General features: G+C 39.7%; 1 protein-coding gene and 1 long non-coding RNA gene across 9 annotated transcripts in view; one reads left to right on the forward strand and one right to left on the reverse strand.

The window, feature by feature from the left end:
• The first annotated feature begins 73 nt into the window (after positions 1 to 73).
• LOC310901792 lies at positions 74 to 9,051 on the forward strand. The gene is made up of 2 exons (XR_014586163.1): positions 74 to 473; positions 2,877 to 9,051. It is a non-coding gene; the product is annotated as an uncharacterized lncRNA (long non-coding RNA).
• A 1,422-nt stretch (positions 9,052 to 10,473) lies between these two features.
• The window catches only part of NCKAP1 (NCK associated protein 1), a 60,263-nt gene continuing 45,584 nt past the window's right edge, over positions 10,474 to 25,152 (reverse strand). For all 8 annotated transcript variants that reach the window (XM_083842166.1, XM_083842165.1, XM_083842163.1 and 5 more), the window contains 7 exons: positions 24,996 to 25,078; positions 24,466 to 24,546; positions 20,928 to 21,021; positions 19,210 to 19,326; positions 15,000 to 15,109; positions 12,234 to 12,323; positions 10,474 to 11,629 (listed from right to left, as the gene is read on the reverse strand). In XM_083842166.1, the coding sequence (XP_083698292.1) occupies positions 11,513 to 11,629; positions 12,234 to 12,323; positions 15,000 to 15,109; positions 19,210 to 19,326; positions 20,928 to 21,021; positions 24,466 to 24,546; positions 24,996 to 25,078 (692 nt within the window). In that variant the 3' untranslated portion in view covers positions 10,474 to 11,512. The remainder of the gene's footprint in view (positions 11,630 to 12,233; positions 12,324 to 14,999; positions 15,110 to 19,209; positions 19,327 to 20,927; positions 21,022 to 24,465; positions 24,547 to 24,995; positions 25,079 to 25,152) is intronic.

The raw sequence follows: 25,152 nt of genomic DNA on the forward strand, positions 1-25,152 counted from the left end.
GCGAACAAAGGAGCGGGGCGGGGGCCGGCGAGGCTCCCGGCGGATCCCGGCGGCTCGCAGCGGCTCGGCCCGGCCGGGGACGGGCCCGGGAGCCCCCGGCACGGCCCGGCCCGGCCCCCCGGCGGCGGGGAGGGCGCCGAGCACCTGTCCCGGGCGGAGCGGGGCGCGGAGCTGCCGGCCGGGGGCACGCCGGCCTCGGCTGCCTGCCCGAAGGAAGTTTCAGCGCGGGGCTGCTCCGAGGCGCTCGTTCTTACAAAGCAAAGTTTCGTTCCGAGTCTCAGCACTCTCCCGGTGTGGGTTCGAGCTCCAAAGGGGCACCCCACGCTACAGGGAAAGCCGTGGCCCCAAAGCAGCCACCTCAGGACCCGCACCCGAGGCCCGCATCCCAAACACCTCGCTGCCTGCTGCCTTGTCTACCACTCTAAGATTGTTCCCTTGTAAAAGAGGTCGGCTGGAGCAGCTGCCAGTGACAGGTGAGGAATGCCAGGCACGCTGACACCACAAAGGAGGCAGGAAAGGACCTTTAGGGTGGGTGCTGCTGCTCTGCTAGTGGGATTCCCATCCTCTCCGCTCCATAAGTTTTAAGGAGGGAAAATAATCCTGCTGTGATGTGCAGTGTTAAACCCTCGGGGTGGATGGTGACAACAGTCAGATTCCTGGTCTCGCATAGCAGAGAGCCATCCCCAAAAGGGACCGGTCTAACAGCAGCAACCATGTTAGCAGTGTACCAGCCTGGTGGGGCATGGTGTTAGCACAAAGTCCTTGATAAAAGCAGGTCCAGGGTTTGCTGGGGGGCTGTGAAGGTTTCGTTAAGACCCATAAATCTAAATAATAATAATAAGGGAACAGTATCACACAAAGTCATTTCCTAGAATAAAGCAGTGCTCAGCAGGGCTGACTCCTTAGGTGAGGATTTGCCCCCAGAATAGCTCATAGGAGAAATCAAGACAAAGCTCGTTACCATATCACACAAGAACCATGCTAATCCACAGCAAGTTGCCCTCATTTCTCTTCTATAAATCCATTTAAATTTGTAAAAAAACAGAGAATCAATCAGTGGAGCTGTGGTACCAGCAGGGCAGATTTCAGCGAGCAGTGGCTCGCTAACACAGATGTGGGGGTGCCAGCCTCTTTATTCGGGTACACACACGTAATGGCATGGGGAGGGCTGCCGAGGACAGGAACGGGGAACTGCCATCTTTGCTCTTCTTGCACCAAAAGGAAGCGGAGTTAGCCCAGACGGCTGGGATTGATTTATTCCTCTGTTGGTTTTTCTTCCCCCCTTTCACAGTGTCTGTACACCCCCTCCCCAAGCTTGTTTCTCTCTCACAGGAGTCAGATAAACGGCAACTGTTTGTTTAAGAAGCCAGAGCCGGCTTCCTGAGAGAGGCTGATGTCCCCTTTGCTTGTTAGGAGTGTACATGAGCATGGCTTTGTGGCTTACAGTATCTAAGTGTGTGTATTTTAAGGTGAAAGGAATACAGAGCCGCATGCAGCACACGAATAGAAATACTACATTATAAGCAAAACAAATTCCAATTTGTGACAGAAAGAGACTCCAAACTGCCCTGACTTGCGCTGCAACGTGGCTGCTTCGTGCTGCAATGGCGACGGAGGGACTGCAGCCAGGGCACTGCCCAGAGCATGTCACAGTTGTGTCCTCCCTCCAGTGCTGTCGTCCCGCGGTGCGACACGCGGCAGCCCCGTACGCATGTCGTAGCAGCTCACCCCTGAGACCAGGGGAGGCCCCGGGGAGGCCTGGAGGCCAGGCAGAGCGGGCAGCCTCCCCTCGGCTCTGGGCAGGGCTCAGTAGCCGACATAGGTTTGTCAGGGGAATGACCCCAAACAGGTGCTGTGTACGTGTTAACCCCCTCGGCTGGTAGGACCTGTTGAGAAGTGAGCGCGTCTAAAATTAACAAATTCAGAAAAGGCAAAATTCAGAAAGGGAAAATTACAGCAAGGACCGGGAAAAAACACAAGACAGGTGCACCTTTTTTAGTCTTTTTCCCTGGTGTAACAACTTCCTGCAGAGAGAGGCAAAGTGCCCTCATTGCTGGGTATGTTTACGTTTCAGACACCACAAAACGCATCTGTAGAGCAGGGAATAGCTTGCATTAGGCTGTAAGCACTGCACCTTCCACCTTTCTGCTCACATACTCCCCAGACCCTGTATCTGCTCAGAAAACCAGCTGAGATGAGAAAATACTTATTCAGAACAGGTTTTCACTTTCCTAAGCCTTTCCATAGCGACCTCAGGATTACCTACATTTTAATTTCCTTACATATGCTGCCTTGGAAAATAAAAACACAAAAACCCACCAAAACCCCCAAACCTACAATACTTCTTTACATGGCAGTTACTAAAACCATAAAGCCATTGACTTACAGAGTCATAAAAATGGGATTTATTGTACATTTCCTGCTCCAGCTGGGGTCTTACAACTCCCTCAGGTAGACAAAACACAGGGGACTATTAACTTATTTTAATAATCTCTCAAGCTTCTATGTGGATGACTTGAAAACAGAAAGGAAGAAGAAAAGGTTCTTTCAATGCAGCCTCTTCCAGACTTGTAATTTTTCAGGCTGTTTTTATGAGACAGCTCGTTATTAACTATCCTGTGCCCTCGGGGTCTGCGTGCGTCCCAGAGACGAATTTTTCACGTTCATATTTGCTCACATTACCTGTCGTCTTGAAATCTTAGCAAAAAGCTGTTTGCCTAGCACTTTGCATCCTATTCTACTCTCTCATTTCTATTTAACTCTATTGAAGAAACACAGCCTACAAAAACACACCAATAAATATGTATAAACCAATATGTATAAATGTATATACCAATATACATGTGTGTATCTACCACTGAAGTCTCATTTTGCAGGGTGAATATGTCTGCTGCTTATGACTTTCCCAGCTTTCATGGCCATGCAGAGGCTTACACCTCCTTGCTAATGAAGTTTCCTACCTGCAGTGCTCTCTTCCCATCTGGGCGCTGGCAATTGCACGGGTTTTGCTGCAGAAAACCTGCAAGATGTGTGTGCTTGACAAAGTGTTCAGCCACGCCAGAGACTTGCAGCAGAAGACAGAAAGCTGAGCCCCACGACGCATCTTTTGGACAATCCTCCCATCTTGTTTCAAGTGCAGCAGTCTTTCAGGAGATAAACTGTGCAAATTTAGGCATGGTAGATCCCAGCTGAAAGAGAAATGCTCCTGTTTGTTGTTCAGCTGGAATTACGTCCACAACTTGCCCCATCCCAGGGTCTGGCATGCAGTAGGTGCACATTGGAGGAAAGCAGTGGCTGGGACTCCCATCTTTTCTCCTGGGGGAGCACAGCTTAAATTCAGAGCATTAAATGCTATCTTTAATCTGTAGCCTCTCAAACCTGTGACCATTACACAAAGTCAAAACTTACACCAGAGAGCGTTTCATTGCTACAAATTTTATAAAATGACTGAAATACCATGTGCGCTGTAATTCTTGTAAATAAGTCACCTACAGCCTGTGATGGCACTCAGAACCAGTGTTTTTACAGTACACAAGTGATTTTTCTGACATATCACCATGTATACAGATCTCTTGCCATTTAAGAATTCATACAAAGATAATGTTTTTGCAGTTGTGCATGTTTATGACTAAAAGTGTAAAAAACAATAAGCTAAAAGTGTCAGATAGGTACTTAAAACTAAGAAACATCAGAAGAGCTGACTTTTCAGAGGCATCAAAAACTGAAGTTAACGGAAACTTTGTCCCCAGTTCCACAAGTGTGCCCTTCAGATAACAACACTGCAAGTGCTGTGGACTACCTTGTTTGCCTAAATATTTACAGAATCCATCTACATTGCAGAAAACATGAAGAAAACAGCGCGAAGGAACTAGGCTGAACACACACCCAAAGCAGTCAGCTGGGCAGCACCCGGGCTTGCAGATTTAAGATTAACAAAGTTTTTTTGTGTTTTTAAAACTGCTGCTCAAGTATTTATGCATATGAGATAACCTCCATGGTAGCATTACGTACAGATGTTCGGTTTAGATGTGCATTTAGTTTTGTTATTCTAGTGCAACAAATGCTGTACACTGTTACAATGATTGTGCTGATAACGAAAAAATACATCCTTCCCTCCCACTGTGGCCATACTAAAGACACAACAGAACCCACTTAACCCTCTCAGAGTTATAATCACCTCCAGATGGGGGTATTTAAGGCAAAAATTGCAAATCTCTATAAGATCACATACATTATGAAGCATTTCTATTCTGCCCTCTGTAGAAACAACCTGAGCTGCCTAGCTTCAATGCCATAACCACTCCAAATTTAATTTTGTTAAACCATAAATTTGCTGCTTGAGATTTATAACCTCTCCGGTTGCACTGCCGCAGTCTGCCTCTGCTCCTGCTTACAGAGATTTATTAGCAGCGTGCAGCAGCATTAAGTACCGAATCACACCCACGCCTAAAAATAAAACCTGCAAAAACAGTCCAGTTTTACAGCACCGGCACCACATTGCCAGGTGCTGAAACGCAGACTTACCACTGATTTCAGTGGGAGCTGATTGGGTTTGACATGTTCTAGGATCAAGCTTTTCTTATAAATAGGAGCCGTGTGTATTTTACTCCTGTTTTTAGCAACTAGTAGTGGGATGACAAGGGGTCTGTAGTGGAGCCTCAGCAATTTTAGGAAAAGAAACAGTGCCTTTCCTGAAAGCTTTCCCTCACACACCTGCTAGACACACAGACAGCAAATGATCTAGAAAACAGAAAACCATGAAATCTAATCCTGTAAAAGTAACTGCATTTCAAGTCAACCACACTCGCAGACATTTTAACTCTCCCAAGCAAAGATTTCCAGGTTCCCTGATGCCGATTTGTTACGCTCTGAGCCTTGATAGCAGGCTTTCTCCACCAGCCCCCTTACAGAGGTTAGCAGTGTGCACAGCAGAGGATGCTCCGCACATGTAGCTGCCTGATGCTTACTTCTAGCTTCACAACTGACATTTATCGGCCCATTTCAGACTTACAAGAAGTCTAAAAAATTGTGCAAGTTATCAAGGCTGCTGTCACTCTGTGAGGGCATCCACGTTTTTCTGCTGTATTTCTATTAAACCAAGCACAAAGGTAGAAAATAGGTATAGACTCGTAAGAATTAGGGAAGAGCTGGTGATCTATAGGGTGGGGCTGAATGCAAATACTGGGACTTAAGTGAGGCCCATATGCAGTTGGAGTTATTTTGGGAACTCTGTGACTTTCAGATCATCATTCTTAATCCCACGACGACTTTGGTGGTGGCAGATTAAGAATCACGCCCAGGGAACTATTGAAATGTTTATCTCCTAGTTCCCAATGGTATTATTTAACCAAACATAAAACAAGTGAAACAATGGGATGACAGCGTTGGTAACTAAAATGTTTTAAAGCTGCTTTACTTCTCCACTCAGTGAACTTCCACAGCTCAAACACTGCCAAGGGAAAGAGTTAGTGGCACTCTTCCAGACAGTATTTATAGTTTTTAAACGCAGGCCATTTTGTTATCCTCACCTAGTATTACTTTCACGAGGTCCATAAAACAAACCTCCCAATGAGCTTTTTGTCAGCCTAGTTTTTCACACATTTCTAGACTGTTGCTATAAGAACGCTGCTTTTTCCCTCCCTGAAGCCACAGGCTTGTTTACTAAATTCGGAAACACAAATCCTTTTATAGCAGTATAACTCACAACCATAGATAGAAACATTTGGCTAATTTAAATGGATAGGAATAGATTTGATTAAAGTTTTGTGACTTATGAAAGCTCATGCTCAACCTGCTCACTAATTACACCTACAATGACCCAGTCCCCTGTCCGTGGGGTGGACTGTCCCCCCGCTGGAACCATTGGAATACAAATTCAGAGAAACGTATCTTCCAACACCACTGGATTTTTTTTATTGGCAGCTTTCCTTCGGGAGAAAACAGCAGTGCTTTTGTCTGCTTCGCATCTCAGCTCCAACGCTGCTGGAAGCTACCCGGCCTCTCACCGCCCTGGCCCACTTGTCTCAAAGAGCCTATGGGTGGTTTTACACTGCTCCTGCATGGTTTTCCCTGCCTTGAATTTCATTCCCCCCTGCCATCAAGGGGCTTGCTAAATGCTCAACAGCACGCAGACCTAAAAGCTGAGGTGCAGGCACCTTGATGCTACACCAGAGGCTACATCCTTACTCACTCTTCCCTGTTCCCAACACCTCCTTGCAAAATAACAAAACTGATGTGCAACTTATTTTTTGGCTGCTCGGATCTTCTGCAATCGCTGGGATTTTGAAAAGCTCCAAGGTGATGTTGGTTGGAAAAGATCCTTCTTGAAAGGCATCTGAGGCCTCGGGCAGCTGTGCCTGTGCCAAGGGTCAGCCCGGTCCCACAATCCACAGGCCAGTGTCCATCCCCGCCAGCTGAAGAGATTTAACATCAAGAGAACTGACTCCACGCACTTCTCTGGAAATGATTGCGACCAGTTTCAACTGGCTTCGGTGTTATCGTTTATTAGCCATGTCATTTTAATACTGTAAATTAGCATTACAGATAAAAGTCAAACAGATGTTCCAGGGTAATCATTACAATTTTCCTCTGAACTTTCATTAGGTAACAGTTCACTTAGCACTCAAACAAAAATCCTTATGGAAGTAGTAGTGCAATTATTTCCCTAGTTTAGCTTAAAGCAAGTGTCACAGGCTCAGACAATTCTAAGAACTGCTTCTTAGCCTCTCCAAGGGCTTTGCTATGCAAGATAATAAACTGCTGAGACAAACCCTTTCGCTTATCTGACCCCACTGTAGTGCTATCGCTAAGCATCACTCCTGCTATCTTCCCCTTTAAAGGCATAAATGGAACTAAATCCAAACAGCAGTCTTTATGGTTTCACTGTAACAGAAATGACAGAGATGTTCCTATCCAGTTTTGCTGGCTTGGGCTTTCCAAATACATGTTCACTCAAGATGCCTCACAATTTTACACTTTAAAGCATCCTTTATTTACACACGATCCTATGCTTGGACAAATTTGCTGCTTTGTCTGTGGAGTGGAGAACAGATGTCATCTCTGTTGAGGCTTTTAATGCAATTGTGGAGTCTGAGAGATACGATCTGGATTTAATGCTTAAAGTGTCAGAATGAAGACTTCAGTTTGGAAATGGACTCGGAGTTCTTGAGCAACATTGTCTCTGACTTCTCCAAGCACTCTGATAACTGCTTTCAGCTCCCCTCTTACCTCCCTTTTCTTTTTACTCCTCCTCTTTCATATATCCCAAGACACATTTACAGGGCATTCTAACTTTCATTCTTCTTTCCTCTGTGTGGTTCTGCAACGAATGGATTTGGTTTTGTTACTGTTGTGTCCTTACTATTAAAGAGATTATCATTTAGGTTTAATTTAGAAATAACTGCTTTTACTAAACATGAGTCTTCTTCTCTCTGCACTGGCTGCCCATTTGTGTTTACTTCAAATGTAGCCAAACTCAAAGCCCATACAGCAACAACCATAGAGGGAAGGGCAGGGAGGGAAAAGCAGAAAACTTGGCTGACACCATGTGCGAATGCCTTCCTCGCCTTCTGGTGGCAACGTCAAGTGACCAGCAAAAAGATAGGAAATTACGTTGTTAATGGAAAATGAACAAGACTTACTAGCACCGGGCTTTCAAGCACTCAGCTCTAATAGCTTTGCAACTCTCATCTGTACTCACAGGTGTCGGTATTACTATTTTTATTTAAATACCTTTATTATTTCTGAGAAAACACTTCTTTAAAGATAACTACAATCATCATCAAGGTAAATATCCTGAATGTCAAAGCAAGAAACTATTCCAATCCCCGTGCTGTAATGCTAAGCAAAACATATGCTTTTGATTCAGAATTTAGTACATTTTCAATTAATGAATTGTGTAAGACACACTGAGACTATATCCAGACAGCAGGTCATTTTAACCTCCTAGCACTAGAAACAGCATGACTAATAGCTAATTAGATACGGTTTTGGACACAGGCCTGGGGGGTGGTGGTGGTACATTTTGTTATGCATTAGTACAAATGTCTACAGACTTCATAACACAAAAAACAGCAAAAGCACACAAGAAGTGTTCGTTTTCTAGCAAAAAAAAATTTGTCATTTTAGTGGGAGATTTAATTATCATAAAAATGATTCAAAATGTGTACTTAAAGAAGAAAATAGGCAGAATTAGAACATTTTTGAAAATTGGTTATTTGACAATCCTGAAAACAGTGGCTCCCATTCACAAAACCAATCAAATGTGGGTAGCTGTTGTTTAAACTACCTTGCTTTGCACAGCAAGCCATGTCAGTGTTTCAGGACTAGCCAGAAGTATTCAAGTGAAAGCAGCTTCCCTGTATTTATTCAATCCTTAATTTATCAACCAATAAAACTAAAGTAAATTTCTGTAGTACCCAAAATGCACTATGGAATTAAAAGATGCTTGAATTTCTATGTTAAAACAATTTGAAGAAAAAAATAACTGATTCAACAGAATAAATTGCTACATCTATAAGCCTAGCTTTGAGTGTGGTTCAGCTCAACAGAGTGATTCACCAAAAAATATTACAGCATTAGTGCAGACATAATTGTACTTACAGGATGTGTAAGTTACTGGTAAGGCACCCAGCACTCACCCTTCAGTATGTGCATCAGTGCTGAATCCCAGGGACTGGGGAAAATTTGGCAAAAACACAGTTCATCAACAAGGGATGTTTATTGGCTTGTGGTCGAGAAGTCTTGAATCCGGAATAAATAAGCTATGAAGTCCTACAACAAGCTTATGATGACCAGCTGAAGGCTCCTGTCTTTCCTCAAATCACCACCCGATTTCAACATTTTCTGGGGAGAATGCCATTCTCCAGTGCATCAGAAGAAGTATAGCCTGAGTGTCAGTTGGACTACCGACTGCTTTTCCTCTCTAGAAAAGGAACTGCTAAAAAGGTTTACCAGTAACCATTATTTTTGGTGGTAATCTTTTACCCAGATGGACACTTCAATTGAAAAATAGTTTTCTGGGCAGCAACAGGACATTCTTCTTCCATGCTCTTTCCTGTGTGTTACACACCTACGAGTTACACACCCAATCCAAACTGGCTTCATGTGGGACCAGCTCAGCCACCATGCTTCATGCTTCAGAACTACAAGCGCTTGTGCAAATCAAGTGCCACGTGAAGTGACTCAATATACAACACCAACAGACGAGAAATACTCCTTCTCTAACTTCTCCAATAATCTCGGTTCAACAGAGTTATTACTGTTCACAGAGTGCACAGACACAGGTTGCCTCGAGGAAACCAAAATGAAACCAGAAGTAAGAGCAATACAGTAAGAACAAAGCAAGAATAACCCCTGCCCCTAAAAGACAGCCCAAACCTCTCATGGCTGAGTCCAAACCTTGGGTTTGGTTCTGAGCTTGCTCTGAGTCCTCTTAAGGAAGGATAGTTCAAAAGACATCTGACATTTGCGTGCCAGACAGTATAGCACAATCATAGAAGGGCTCCTAGAGAAACTACCAAGTCCAAAAAGTTCGGGACAATCTCACTGGACTGCTTTGGAAGTAGCTTCCTGCAGAGATACTGTACTTGTTATCTATTCGTTACACATTAGCTATTTTCTAGGATTAGTTCAGTAACACCTTAGGATAGTGGAAAGCTAATAAGGATCGGAGGTAAATGACCAAAATACAATTCCTTTGAACTTTAAAAGATAAAAGACAAAAAAGGTTATTTCTTAAACCACAAGTAACATGAGTTTTTCATTGGTCAGTCTTGAAAATAGGCATCGTTTTTTCCACAAAAGGCTACTTACAATCAAAATCTTAATAAGACATCTGAACGTATTAGATTTTAAATATAGAACAAAACTCTCAGGTCTCACATTTGACCTAACCTCTTTATGAACAAACCTATTTGTCATGTTACTAAACTATTAATTTTAAAAACAGCTCTATAGTTCTAAGACAAAAAGCATAATTAGGAAAAATATGGATGTACTGTCTTGCTTCCTTAGGACAATTTTATTCCAGTACTTTTTTCCTCCGGACAGAGGAAGCTATTGTAACTGAGCTTACAACAGCTCTTTCATAATAGAAAAAGTTACCAGCATGCACGTAAGTTGCATTGAGAACAGGGGCTCTATACAATGCCCAGAGCCCGTGCCACTGAGAGCCACGCAGCTCTCTCCCGCTGTGGCTTAGACAGCACAGCCAGCCGGTCAGCTTTTGAGCTACACGAGCCAATGCTAGCCCACATGCCAATTTGCACAATCGATTAAAAATAGGCCTTTTGTGTATCTGTCTCGGTGATGTTACAGTTTTAGCAACACTGTTTTATGGTTATTTCAGGTTTTATACTTCAACAATTCACTTGTTTCTACGGGTATAACTGGCGTCGCTACGTACTGCATAAATGCTTTTCTTGTTTTGTTACGTACACGTAAGATTCAAAGGATAATGGCACTAAACTGACACTTTTTACACTGGTTTTTAATTCCTTCTTCCACTTTTTACAAGATTCAGTATCACAGAAGCCAAAAGGTGAAGGATTAAAAGAAATCTTCACATAAAAGCTCCAAGGATTGATATTTAATGAACTGTGAGATGTAAATCAATGCACAACAGCACAGTTTAAGCTTAAAATACTAGGATAACATTTATATTAAAAATAATTCACCTACAGATAATACAGTCTAGTGTTTATTGTATGTTATGGAAGGTACACTTGAATTTCAAAAATTTAAAACATATAAAAAGTGGTTAAGGGCTAACATTTTATCAACATGTGATAAAGGTGTAAGAATGTTTATTATACAGCAGGGTACAATGGTAGTGTTAATGCCAACAGGGCACCACAGAAGTTAGTTTAAAAAAAATTTCCACTATGCTTTATACAAACAACATCACTTGCTGTTGTTTAAGGGTATCAGGAGAGGACTGCTGTCCCAAGGATAAGCAGTCCTATAACATTTTATGTTAGATAGTGTCATAGTACATAGATTGGTGAATGTTTCAAAATAAAACTAGAAATGCTGTAATTACTTCACAGAAATGCACATCCAATATTTGTTTTCAATAAGAACAATAGGTACAAGATTATAACTCTCCCTATATGAAATAATTTACACACAGATGAAAGCTACACTATCTAAAATAATCACTAAATACATTTTTCTTCTGGGAAATAAACAAGCAATTTTTGTTTTGCATGATCAATATCAAAAACATATAGCAGAAGTAGTATTTCTTTAACATAACTGATGCTCTAAAATAAAAAAGGAAGAAATGAGAAAAAAAAAGATTTTTCCATGAATGTGCAACCTAAAATCAACCAAGCTTATATTGTAGTACAACCATATTAAGAAACCACTGATCAGAAATACAACTTTATGGAAAAAGTTTATAATCCACAAAACTGTTCATCAGGCCATAAAGTAAAATAGCTCCACAGTTTACAGATAAAACTGAGGCCACAGAGATGCGTGCTATGTCTTATCTCCAGAAAGTAGATACTTAGGCAGAGGATGTGACACTTTGTTTGTAGACAGCATGGTATGCATTTCTCAGCAAGACATAAGGGAAACAAGACTCCAAGAGATCCATTGTCAGGAATGGAGACTCCTGCACAATCTGAAAAACACCAGAAACACAAGATTTTGCAGAACACCTTCTACTGGTTGCTGCTGATAATCTCTTCAATATAAGTATCTCTGGTCTGTACCACACCAGCGACATTTTTCATAGCAAAAAGAAATAATACAAAGTTTGGGGACAGACGCGAGAGAAAAAGACTACTATAAATTCACTGCTCCTCAAAGCTAGTCATATGTATACATAAAACCATGCATCATTCCTTCAATTTTCACAATATACAGAATATTAAAAGGAAAACCTCCCAGCAAAGAGGCTTTTACCCTCAATGATCTGAACAGCACTTCTTTAATGCAAAGTTTTATTTTAATATTGTATATACTAAATCAACAATGCAAATCATCTGAACAATGTGATACAATGCTCTAGGCAACAAAGACAATGGTAAAAATGTGTCGGTGCTGGGGGAACAAAAAAGATTAATTCCTGACATTAGAATGCCAACAAGAATGACATCAAGTGTTACTTCTACTAGTTGATGAACTACAACAACAAACGTGACTGTTGAAGCTCCTTGTTGAACAATGTGATGTGGAGACTATTTTTTCAGTTAATAACACAAATAAAATGGACAAACGCTTACCATGTCTAACAGTAGGTAAACAGACTCTCTGTTCCTCGTAGTAGTTTTGTCTGTCTCCTGGCCAATCTTCAGTAGACTAGACGATGCAAGCTACATAAATTGAGTATTTCAAAGCAATAAGAAAAAAAAAACAAAACAACAACATTGATCAGCTTCAGCTACTTTACTATACACACGTACACACACACACACACACCCCCATCTGAATACATTGATAACCTATCCGATAGCACTGCACCTTACTAGCAACTACAAAGGAAAATAAACCTGAGGGCACTAACCATCACCGGGTTTCACTCTCATGGAGACATTTCTGTTTACTTCTGGACTGTTTAATAAGCAGTTTGTGCTATTTTAATATAAGAAAAGCCAATTCGTTTATTGTGAAGAACTTGTAGTTGTATTCAAAATAGCTAAGCTGACTGTAGTCAAGTTTACTGAAGTCAGTAACAGATGCCTCATGGAACAAGATCTCACTTGTTAAAAAAAAAAATCACTTTCCCAATATGCTTATAAACTTACTATATTAGAAAAGGTAGAGTTTTCACTGTTTGAAGTTATACCATTTTGTAGCAGAATGAAAAGCTGTTTCACTTTCAAAGCTGTATGTTTAATTGAAGAAATGTCACCCTGACTGTAAATGAATCATGTTTTTATAGACCATGAGCAACCTCACTTTACTAGTTTTTATAAAGATATCCTAGAAACCAGATATTCTAGAAACTTATACATAGAGTCAGCTATAAACAAGCTCAGGATTACAGAATACTGTAAAATACATAATCTGCAGATGATTTTGTAAACCATGTTTTCATGCCTTACAGAAACATGAAGGGAAAAAAAACACACCTCTTTTCAACTTTCAGATGTACAATCTTTTATGCACTCATACCAAGCAACAGCAATATGCCTAAACCGCATTTATCAGAAATGGATTTAAATTTAAAATATTAACTTGAACATCTAACTCAGCATTCCTCTGGAACAAATATTCACCAAAATCTGTAGCATAAAGTGAATATGCTTGCTTCAAAAGAATCTTAGCACATACTCATCAGTACTAGATAACCTAGGAAGTTTTTTTCCCCATTTAACTAACTTTGACAGGAAAGCAGATCATCTCCAGCAGCACATTTTCTTCTAGAGAGATGTTTTCCTTTCAGAATAACAGTAAGTGGTACATAAAAGGTGTCATAAAAGATAGATTAACAAAATATCTGAACCATCAAGTCATGGTCTGTGCAGCAAAAGCAGTGGTCTGAAACCAGTTCATGAACACTGAAAAACCTCATACCAGAAGTGTTTTTATCACATGAAACTATACTGGTTTCCTTCACTTGTCAAATGTACGCAACTTGACACGACCATCTCTCTTTCATCTTTTACAGCCAGCAGTTGCATTAGACAAGGTCAATGGCTAAAGGTTTTTTCAGTTTAACAAAATGCAATGAGCTTCCAGGAGGGAAAGATCTTTTGAAGGAAAAAAAATGAAAACTGCTTCTGTGGTCTTCTTGTTACAGGAAACTACCATTACCCAAACCTCGTAACTCTGTAAGGCACCAAAAATAAGAGGTGGGGGAATGTTTTGTCTCAGTTCGAGGACAAGCACCCTAAAGCAAGAATCAGTGGCTTTTTAGAAAAATTGAAGTGAAGCTGCCATTTCAGCCATTTCAAGTAGTGGGTAATAAACTTTACAAATTCTATTTCTAGTTAAGAAGCACACCAAAATGAATTTAAAACACATCTCCAGCACCTACGGGCTTCTGGCTCTTTTCTAAGCAGCACTAAAGATTTCAGAAACTTTGATCTTCAACCTACACTAAAGTGTAACAAATTCCTCTCCCCAAATATCCTTGTAACGTGCAGCTACCAGACAGCTACCATGTAAGGAGGGCTGACAAGTCAAAAGGTACAATGCAAAAAGCCACTCTGGAGTTACCTTCCATGAGAAGGTAAAATAAACTAAAAAGAATCCAATACTTCATGGGAAAAGCCTGCTAGACAGAATCGTGACTTTATCTGCATTGCTCATTTCTTTTGCCAGTCCCCAGACTACTCAATGCAAAAGATGGTATGTGCTAAAATGCTAATAAACAAAGGGTTATATTGAAAAAAAATTATGACACTAGTAGTCATTTGCCACTGTTACTTTCTAACATTGAACACAACTGACTACTGCTACAGGACTATCACTAGATTTAATTTATGTATACACTGCTATTAACTAAGTGTTTTGTGTTTTTTTTTTTTGTGCACCAAAACCAACCTTTTACGAAATTAGTTGCATTACATCCCAAATTACAATTTCAACTTCTACGTGAGTTTGGAAGTGCTTCCTGAAGTCAACAGGTATTTTTCTTAAAATATGAATTTAAACCTATCGCTAGACTTGAAAAAAAGTAACTTACATCTGATTTCCTGCTAATCAAAATCAAGACTGCATAATACAACAATCTCAATTTCTCTGCAATCTGTAACTACGCAAAAACAGGTAACATTGCAGTATGAAACAGTATTGCTACTGCAATAATCGTTGTTTATCAATATCCATCCATGCTAGTCTAAATCTTTATAGTATGTACTTGTGATTAAGATCACTCATGGCTGATTACTGCAGTCAAGACAACACTTGGAATCACAAACACATCGACACTTTAATGACAGATCTATGAAAGATGAACTATGTATCAAATGGATTGGGGGGCAGTGGGGAGCCAGAGTTCCTCTTTTTAGAGAAGCTATCTTTAGAAATTAAATTATACATACAGCCAAAAATTCTTTTAGACGGTCTTCAATGCTTCCCTTGTGGATGGTAAATAAAGCTGCAGCAATCTGGTTGATAGCTTTTGCCAAGCAATGAATGTTGTTGCAATGCCCTAAACAAAAACATATACAAATTACGTCAGCATTGTGTTCGAAAATGACAGTGTTTTGGAAAATATTACCAAAGAGTAAACAGACTTGTCACAATGAAAGATCAACTGCTAGCGCCTTACACAACAGCAGCCAAGCACTCGTTCACTGAACTTGGAATCAGGAGAGCAACCAGAAGTACGGATCTCCCCTCCAAATGCTGTAATGGTCACAACAACCTGACAAAGATCCTCGTGGCTTTTAGAAGGAAGGAAAAACATATACTGGGAATTTATTTGGTTATTACAGAATTTGAGAGTATTACCACTTGACGAGGCTAAAAATCCTGTACAAACAGGATTTTCTCGAGGTAATTGGCTGTCTGTCTCCCCTTTGTGTAAATGAACAAGTCTCCAGGCTTGGATGGTATTCACACAAGAGAACTACAGGAACAAAACTGGTGAACAGAACAAGGAGCAATGGCTTTGAACTGAGAGAGGGTAGATTTAGATCAGAAATTATTTACTCAGGGGGTGGTGAGGCACTGGCACAAGCTGTCCAGAGAAGCTGTGGATGCCCCATCCCTGGAGGTGTTCAGGGCCAGGCTGGATGGGGCTTTGGGCAGCCTGGTCTGGTGGGAATTGTCCTTGGTCATGGCAGGGGGCTGGAATTAGTGATTCTATGAATTCTGTGATTCTATGAATTACTGACTGCTGTATATAACACCTTGCCAAAATTCACCTAAGCTTCAGAGGACTGGAAGGTGATTAGATGACACCAGTTTTCAAAGGGAGCTACAGCTGAAAAGCAAGAAGAACTGCTCATCAGTAAGCCTGCTACCTCTTCTAGGCAACTTAGTCAAGTCTGCCACTTTAAAACAACATTCATACATACCTAAACAAATACCTTGGGAAAGTGCTAGAGCCTGAAAAGGAAGAGGTCTTTGAAGGAGTTAAAAAGCATGGATGCATGCAAATAATGCTGACAGGTTATTCTTACCAACCCACTTTTTGACCATTGCTGAGGACTGAGCTCATTTTTTTATTCAGTCATTTACCGTAACTCCAAGATCATGCTCAAATAGTGAGGTCAGCTAGACCCTCTGTGGTTCTCCCCCCGCATATTACTGTACTCATTTACAAGGGGTTTAACTTGGTGTTTTATTACCCATTTTACTCAGTGTCAGGTTATCTATCTGCAGCTCCTCACTCCTCTAACATCCTCAAGAACTTCACAGACACAAAAACTCTCACCTCACCCTTCACCACCGTTTCCAGGTGGACTATGAATAGGCTGACCTGTAGGTCCCAGCAAAGATCGCCGTGGTTCTCCCCCAGCAGGCCCTCTTACTCATCTGGGCAAGAGCCAATACTCCTACTCTGTCTCCTATTTTTTAATTAAATAGGCTGTGTAAATATGCTAATCAAGAAATGAATAGTCACTTTGGATCAGTCAAGAACACATGCTCAGTTTAATTCTGCTGATTTAAATTTACATTACTTTCTCAAGTGACTTGACTTCTGTGATGAAGAGACTGTACAAAAACTATCAGGAAGGAGAATTCAACCAACAAACTGTGGTCTTGCAGTCTGTGGCAGGTTTCAGGTATTCGGAAAATGCTGTCTCTTGTAGACCAGTATTCTTGTCTAGCCTCTAGACAGCGAACGAGCATTCTAGTCTGGTATTTGACTAAATTCGGATTTCTTAGTGGGAACAAAAACAACGGTCTGTTAGAGCCTGAGCCTTTATCTGGAGCTAGTGGAAGAAACAGCCTTGATCTTGAAGAAGGCAGAGAGAACACAGACATTGCTAAAGCTATCCAAGAACTGCCTGTAATTGGGAGGCATGTCTTGCCAGAGCAGAAAGCTGAAACTCCTTCAAATCTGTGGCTTCTTGATGGTAAAAAAATTCAGGATTTGGCCAGAGAATTTACTTCATAAAAAGCAGCATTTATTAAGTTCCCATTTGGCAAATAGTATCTATATTTAAAGTGTTTAAAGCCAGATGTTCTACAATACGGGGCAGAACAAAAAAATATTATTATGCAAGGAAGGCAGGACTGACAAGGTCTATTCTGTTTGTTCAGTTATTTTTGTAGAGTGAACATATTTATATAGTTCTTTTGCCAGACTATTTTTCTCTTAATAAAAAAGAGTCTACTCAGTAAAGAATTACATAATACAGGGGCCACATCTCATAAAATCAGTGCCAACTCCTAATACAGGCTTATTTGAGTTCTAGATGTAATTTCTCTCCAGTCACAGTTTTATGAGATTTTATTAACTTAAGAAACCACTTATGAAACAGGCTTTGCCTGACTTCGCAGTAAGAGTTACCAAATATAAATTAAATTATAGAAACTGGAATATTTAAGCTACATCATATAAAACAGATAAGAGATAACCTTATCTACTGTTTCAGCCTGCCAGCAACCTACAGACTAAGATGGTCCTTAGTAGAGAGGGAAATTCAAACAAAACAAAACCACACAAGCTCCAGCCTTCTGGGGAAAGCACATGGGCAGTAACATCTAGCGGGCTTGACCTGGGTTCCTAGAAATAGATTTTTAGAGGGCTGGGTGTTTCTCACAGACTTCTCTTACAAATAAATATTAAGAAAATATAATCATAATAAAAATTTTAATACTGTCCCTCTGGCAAATAGTATAAGCTTTGAGACTAGTAGGTAAGATGCTCTTGAAAGAAAAACTGGTATCAAAACGTGCTTCCAGCTGATTTCTTTTACAAAACTACAAACAAGAAATATTTAAGAGATGTGGTCTTAAGCATGCATAAGTGAGTTCATTTGGATGAAGTTAAGAAAACCACCCTAGCTGTGCTTTAACAAGCAAGTTTCTCCCTGTCCCTACCGACCATTTCATAGTCCTTCTTGCCTGCATTTTGAGTTTTTCCTTCAGCCATCATGACTTTGAAAACACACAGAGCGATAGAAATACTGAGTGCAGATAACATGAAACAACTCTGCAGGACACAAACTGTTCTCCCTGTTCATCAGAACAAGCTGTTAACTTCAAAATTCTTGACCTTTCAAATTACTATTCAGGTTCTACTCACAGCATCAGAAATTTATTCAACTTCTTCATAATGGGCAAAAGGCTATGCTGTTTAAAATGAAACTAGAGTTAACAAAACCCTGATCTGCAAATTGAAAAAAACGTTTCCCTATCAAGAAAGATAATTTACACATATAATTACAAAATCTTTAACCCCATTTAAAACACCAACCTTGGGTGGGGAGCGGTCTCAAGAAAAAAGCGATTTGGATACCACAAAGTGATAGAAGGCTTTCAGAATATTTGTATTTTATATTTTCAGAAGTCACTTTAGACACTGCGTGAGTTACACTTTGTCCTGATTTACAGTAAAGCAACTTAATAAATAGGAAAAAAAACCTCCCACTGTATCCGGTAAATGGGTGCAGAACAAATGTGGTCTTTTATGCAAGCCATGCTACACACCACATCAGAAATAGTCTGATCAGCTAAAAGGTGACTTTTGTATGTACTGGAACAGATTTGTCAGTCATTCTTTTTCAACTGAGATTTGTCTGAAAGAGCCTTTTTTTGGTGGATAACATGCAAAGAATTTCCTTGAGGCAAAGCTTTCTCTCTCTTTCCCTTCAAGTTGAACTATTCTGTAGGATACAATTCTGTCCATAGCTCATACCTCCCAGATCCCGTCTTCAAAATGTTATACTTAGTAATATGAACAGCACATTAAATATATAGAAGATACCTCATATGAGTTTCACAAAGCCAATAAAACTATTGCTAAAATATCTGTACTGTTGCACTAATTAACAGAGAATATATACTCTACCATTTCCACATATTAGTCCAAGATTGCCCCCTACAGTATCTGAACTGCTCTCAAAATCTCAAGTAAGAGACTCACTTCTTACAGAAAGTTATCTCAAACAAGAGTTAAGTAAATGCTTTTCAAAGTACCTTTCAAAAGACCTTTTCTGGATTGGGGATAGTTGAGCTTTAAATTTTCTTCACTGCAAAATTTAAGTAAATATTTACAGCAAAAGTACTCAAGAAACTCCCACGACTACTACGAAGAAAACATTCATAGCAAACAGTTAGCTAACTCTACATTACCTTCAATGGCAGGGCTATACTGAGACATCACGTTGCTAGCCAAAGTCGGCAAGGACACTGCCACGAAGACCATGAGAAGGCAAGCGATTTTGTATTCTTCTTCTGGACTAATGTTTTCTGAAAACAGAAATAATAAAAGCTCTTTAATTCAAAAATCATCTACAAATGTGTATTTTCAGCTGTAGGTTGTTTAAAGTGTTTGACCAAACTGAAATTTAAAACCAAACCAACAAAATCAATGGCAGTATTGTGAAGGAAGGAATACTATCTCAGTTGTGCCAGAAGACACAGGGTGGAGCTTCAAAATGTCCAGCTTGTTATCTACAGGGATGAAGACTGCTGCCAGTCTATTACTGCTAACTATTTAGTTTGAAGATTTTAATATGTTGAGTAGTTTTCATGTAGTAGTTTTCATGCTGGTGTAAATCCGGTTATCACTCTGAGGAGAGCTCCTCCAGCACTCTTCCGTTGGTAAATGAGCAGAAGGCGGTAAAGTGCACTCATCACAACTCACACTAAAAGGATGTCCTTTCAAAAACATCATTGCCACCACACCTCAGTGTTAAGTTTACTTTAAAAAAGTCAGTGGTTGGTGAAATGCAGAACCTAAATCTCTACAAACTCATTTACTAGAAGTAGAACACAAACAACAAAGAAGGTAAGAATCAAAATACAAGATCCTAACCAATCATGAAAACACAGAAATTCCCTGGCCTGTTCACACAGCTTAAATATTTCAGGGCAGAACAATGAAAACAATCTATTTAAAATGCCATTTCTGAAACTAGCTGCCTTCCAAAGATACACCTATGTATTTTACACATACGGTGAATATAAACAAATACACATTTATATTTTAAGGTATGTGAATATATTGTGCTTGACACATTTAAGTTTTAATGCTAAATTACCCCTTGTGAGTTATTTGTATTTTCTCCTCGCAAATAGCGACTAAAGCAAAAAAAAAATCAGGTTAACATTTAAAATAGTCACAATCTGATTAGAACATTAACTATCCATTACACATGGGAACAAAAGCAATAAAGTGGTCAGTAAGGAAGACAGGGAACAAAGCTGAAGACTGCCAGAAAGCACTTAAGGATCTTAATTCATGCCTTCAAAACTGCCAGTGTAAACAAAACTGAAAAGCTTCAACGGTGGTGCTTTAAAGCGAGAGGAAGCACTATACATGTGAGGACATCAGTATGCTTGTTTTACATGTTTCCCCCCTGTAAGCTGCATGTTAGCACTTGTATAATAAAGCAGTAATAATGTTGTGAAATTCACAAATTCAGCTGGCATTTACCTTCTAGTGCCTACTTAACATGACACAGACTTGTTACAGGCCTATAAAAGGGAACTGATCACATCTGTAGCTGTTCACAATCAAGTCCTACTTTCATTGTCCTCAAATTATTGAAGTTCTTAACCATTAGGCATTAAACTCCTTCAGCATCTATCCATTACCCTTCTCTAGGTCAAGAAGGTAATTTGTATGTGGTTGAAAAGATTCTCAGATAACATCTGCGTATTCTAGGCAGTAGGCACAAAATATTCATGCTATGTCGTTTATGAAGTTCATCAAAGGAATACAAAGGACCCAAACATACAAGTCTCCTAGCTCTCTAAACACTTCCATCCCTCGGGCCGCTTTTTTTTTTTTTTACTTCTCCCGTGATTTTTTCCCCACTTAGATCTCTTAAATTGTAATTTCTTACCTGATTTTTGGGAAGACAGTGCTACAACCAAGGCAGGATCAATCTCACAAGGCAATCCAGCAGCTGATGACAGTTCGTATACATTCATTGCCACCTGAGGACCAGAAGAAAGATAATTACAAGGAAGACAACACTTTTGTGTAAACATGGTGAAGCAGTTATGCTGACATGCTTAAAATGTTTATATTAGTTTGAAGCATTAAGGGAATTTCAGCTTAGCTAAAACCAGGTAAACAGCCTCTGCATTTTTTTTATTTTTATTTTTTTGCCTCTAACCTAGACTGAACAACTTGGTCAGTACTTTGTGTGCTAGATTATCATTTCTTTTTGTCAGGCCAAACAAAGCTTGTATACTTTCCTACATCACCTCCAAAGCAAACATCCTGACTTCCAATTAGCTGTTTTCTGCCCTTCTTTACTGCTCAAAAAACTAACAGATTTTCTCTACCAGATCTATCAACTAACATCTATAAACACAGCATTTTTAGACAGAAGCCAAAACTCATGATTTGATAAAATATTAGAGTAAGGCAGAAAAGAAATCTTACAACATTCAAATTTGATACAGATTCGGTGTCCAGAGATTCCAAGTGCCAGGATCACTTACAGTCTAATTCTTAACAGTTGGAGGAACTAAAAACACCTTGAAATGTAGTCCATTTTCAAGCATGCCCAAGGCTGTACTTTATATTGTCACTTGCAACTCTATTTCTTTCCTTCCCTAATTTAGGCTTTGAATTAAGTACCTGAACCTGTAGCTCAGATCGAATCTCTCCAAAAGCAGGTCTCTACCAAATACAAAGGACCGTGAGAAATGCTGATGAAGTGCCTTACTGACATTAACAGTTGAGAAGTTTTACACCTCTCCCATAAATTCTCACATAGAGTTGGTTAGCTGCAGGCAGGGGATATTGTGCAGACTGTATTTACTCATTTTGCCCAGCCTGGACACCTGAGGGCTAGTTCTGATATGAAAATACACTGCTTTGTTCACATGGTGCTCTGCTGCCAGCAGGACATAAGATAACTTGAGTACAGAGCTGCATTAAAACAGTTACCAACATCTGAATGGCAGCTAGCTCACAACAAAACCGTTAAGGAATACAAAGTGGATCAAGAATAGGCCTGTCTCTAAAAGCCTATATAGACATCCCAACAGCTTAACATTGAGAATAACCAAATAAAGGGAGAACAAATCCTCATTTTACCAGCCATCCCAAATCATAAATTGGAGGGATGCCAAAAGAAAAATAACATTTCATATCAAGTATGTATTTCATTAGCAGATTTAGAGCTATTTATGCTTTATAGTAAATTCATCATATAGGATATTATTGTGTTACTATACCCTAAAATATGTGATTGTTCTAATCCACTGTACAATGACTTGTGAGATCTGTACACAACTAGACCAGGGAGAAAGTTCAAACAAGGAACTGCTGATTTTCTACAGGGCTTAATTGTTAGCAGGCTCGTAGCTCTGGCTGCACCAACAAGCTGTTTTCAAGACAAAGCTCTGGCAGAGTTACGGGATAGCACATGCCAGAGTTCCCAGTATTCCCAGTAGGCACTATGGATAAGACTACACAGGTTTGGCTCCTTCTCCATGCACAGTCCTCCGACATTAGCCTTGCAAGCCTGTACTCTCAAACAAGACTACATGGCATCATGCCACACCACAAGATGTGATATCTAAGCTGATACCATACAAACACCATACTGGTGGACTGAACTATAGCCCTTGTATTATTTTAGACACTTTGAACTGGAAAAAATGCACACAAAATAGGTGTATCTAAGAATCATAGGGAAAACAGACAGGGCCCAGAAAAGGCCAGCAGCCAACTATCATATAAAGCAGGGGTGACCAGGTGGTGCTATGTGGCGTATGAGCCAGAGAACAGTCCTCAACACGGTTTCATTTAGCAGTAGACAACCTTTGTTGTTGTCATCTAATTGTTCCAATGACTGCAAGTCCCTCTAGAGACTTCCAGAACAGAAGCAGCAAGTACTATACGTATGCTTCACTGTATATGCTAACACAAATGAGTTCAGTGATGTCTTTAGAGATCCATTTAGATGTTCAACATGATCTAGAATCACCAACTTTAAAACGTCAATAGTAAAAAGATTATCTTCAAGTATTTATTACTGTTGCAGCCTTTATCCTATACTATTTTTCAGTACTTCTTTGGTATCAGAATTCATAAGATGCCTTTTGAAAAGATCAGGCACAAGCAAGCAGTGAACTTTCCTTCTCATCTCTTCCACATTCTTGATTCCCCAAGTTCAATAAACATGATACTGTTGCAAAGAAAATAATTGATAACTGAAGTAGGTGAGAATTTTTCTCTGAAAAAGGCTTTTCTTGAGAACTGCAAAGGCAACTTGCATCATTTTAATATAATTACCATGAGCCAGCATCCTGGAAGTTCATTTTCCATAGTATTTCCACAGAATTTCTGTTGTGCTATGAATTTCAGTCTTCTGTGGGACATCAAACATTTATGTCCAGCTTGCCAGCATTAGAAGTTTCAGAAAGCATGTGAAATTTTAATAAGTTATATTCTTCACACAACCTCTGACATTTTCAGAATGCATAACTGTGCCTTGTCAAACGATGATGTTCACTGCAGTGGGCTACGAACTGTTTTTGTCATCAATACAAATATGCACACCTACGTTTTTTGTTTTGTTTAGAGGAGAAGAATTTATTTATTTAATAAATTCCAATAAACAACAGAACTTTTGCACAAAGAATAAACAGCAAAACATAACCTTCAAGTTCAGGCATAACACATTCCAGCCTTTAAAAACCATACTTGACTCAAGAGGAGTTTTCTAAAAATTGCTTCTGTCAAAATGAAACTCTCTGTCAAGAGTTGTGCAAGGTATGGCTGCTACACACTTTCTGCATCACCACGATACCTTTAAGAAGGCTTGCAGCCCTTCACGGGCTCCAAGTGGGAATGAGAAGGTGAAAACCAAGCTAAGCTGCAGCTACTGTGTATCCAAAACGAGCAGCCATATAATATACTAAGAAGGATTTTGGAATGGAAGCATACTACCATTAAGAAACAAGGCATGTAATCTATGTTGCTAGCTTTTTTCAAACATGTCAGAGACTAGGTTCAGAAGAATTTTCAATTCAATGTGAAAATCCATGCCCAGACCTCCAAACACGCACAGAGTCCTTGGAACGTTTAGTTTTACCAGTTGCACTGCTCATACTGTGAAGAAGCACAGCATTCTTCTTATTGCTTAGTCATGTTTTAACAATTGATAAATTTTGTTCTTAACTCTTTCCATGAAAGTTCTCAAATGTGATCACAGGCAAATAGAGACTCGTGCTCATCTCATCAGTTTTTTTCCCAGAACATCAGTAGACTGCAGAAGCACAACTACGTAGCTCTTCGGAAAAAACGATGTTCTTTGTTTCAACATTTATCATTTAAGTAAGGGGCACGAAAGTCTTGCCCCTTAGGTATTTTCAGTCACCTCCAAAAATGACTCCATCACCCATTGGACCCAACATTACCTTCATGTCAGTCTCTCTTGGAATGTGATCTTTGAAGTCCTCGATGGAACTTACAAGGAAAGGAATGTGGTAGGACAAGACCTACAAGAGACAAATGCAGAAAATGAGAAAACAATACTTTCAGTGTTAATGATCAATTAGACGCCACCATTATTTTACTGCATTCATTTTTTGATGAGCTATTTTATGCATATTATTTTATGGATTTAAGACATAAGTCCAATAAACCCCAAAATCAAGCTGTTGGTGAACAAGCAGAAAGCAAGCTTTTAAAGCTTACTAAACACTGAAAACATTGAGAGACATGCTTGAACTAAAACCTGAATGGTTTAATGTAGTACTTCTCTGAGCAGTACTCAAAAAGTAGACCTTTTTTCTCCCACAACTTGCAATTCAATGTTCAGTTATGACAGAGTATTTTACCCACGTGCCAACCTTTTAAGTAGCATCATTTCTGAACACTGAAGTTTCAAATACCTTATTATTAAATTTAATGAAAATTATTTGGAATATATTCAGTTATTTCTTACATCTCTAAGTGCTTCCTGTGCCAGCGACCGGAAAGACAAGATTACACCAATAATTGTCATTCTCTTCAAAACACTGTCAACAGCTGCAGAGAAACAAGAACAAAAGTTTTCAAGAACCTCTTGATGATTACAAGCTAAATTCTTAAAAAAAGAAAAA

This window comes from Anser anser, assembly GCF_964211835.1.
Source record: "Anser anser genome assembly, chromosome: 6".
Lineage (NCBI taxonomy): Eukaryota > Metazoa > Chordata > Aves > Anseriformes > Anatidae > Anser > Anser anser.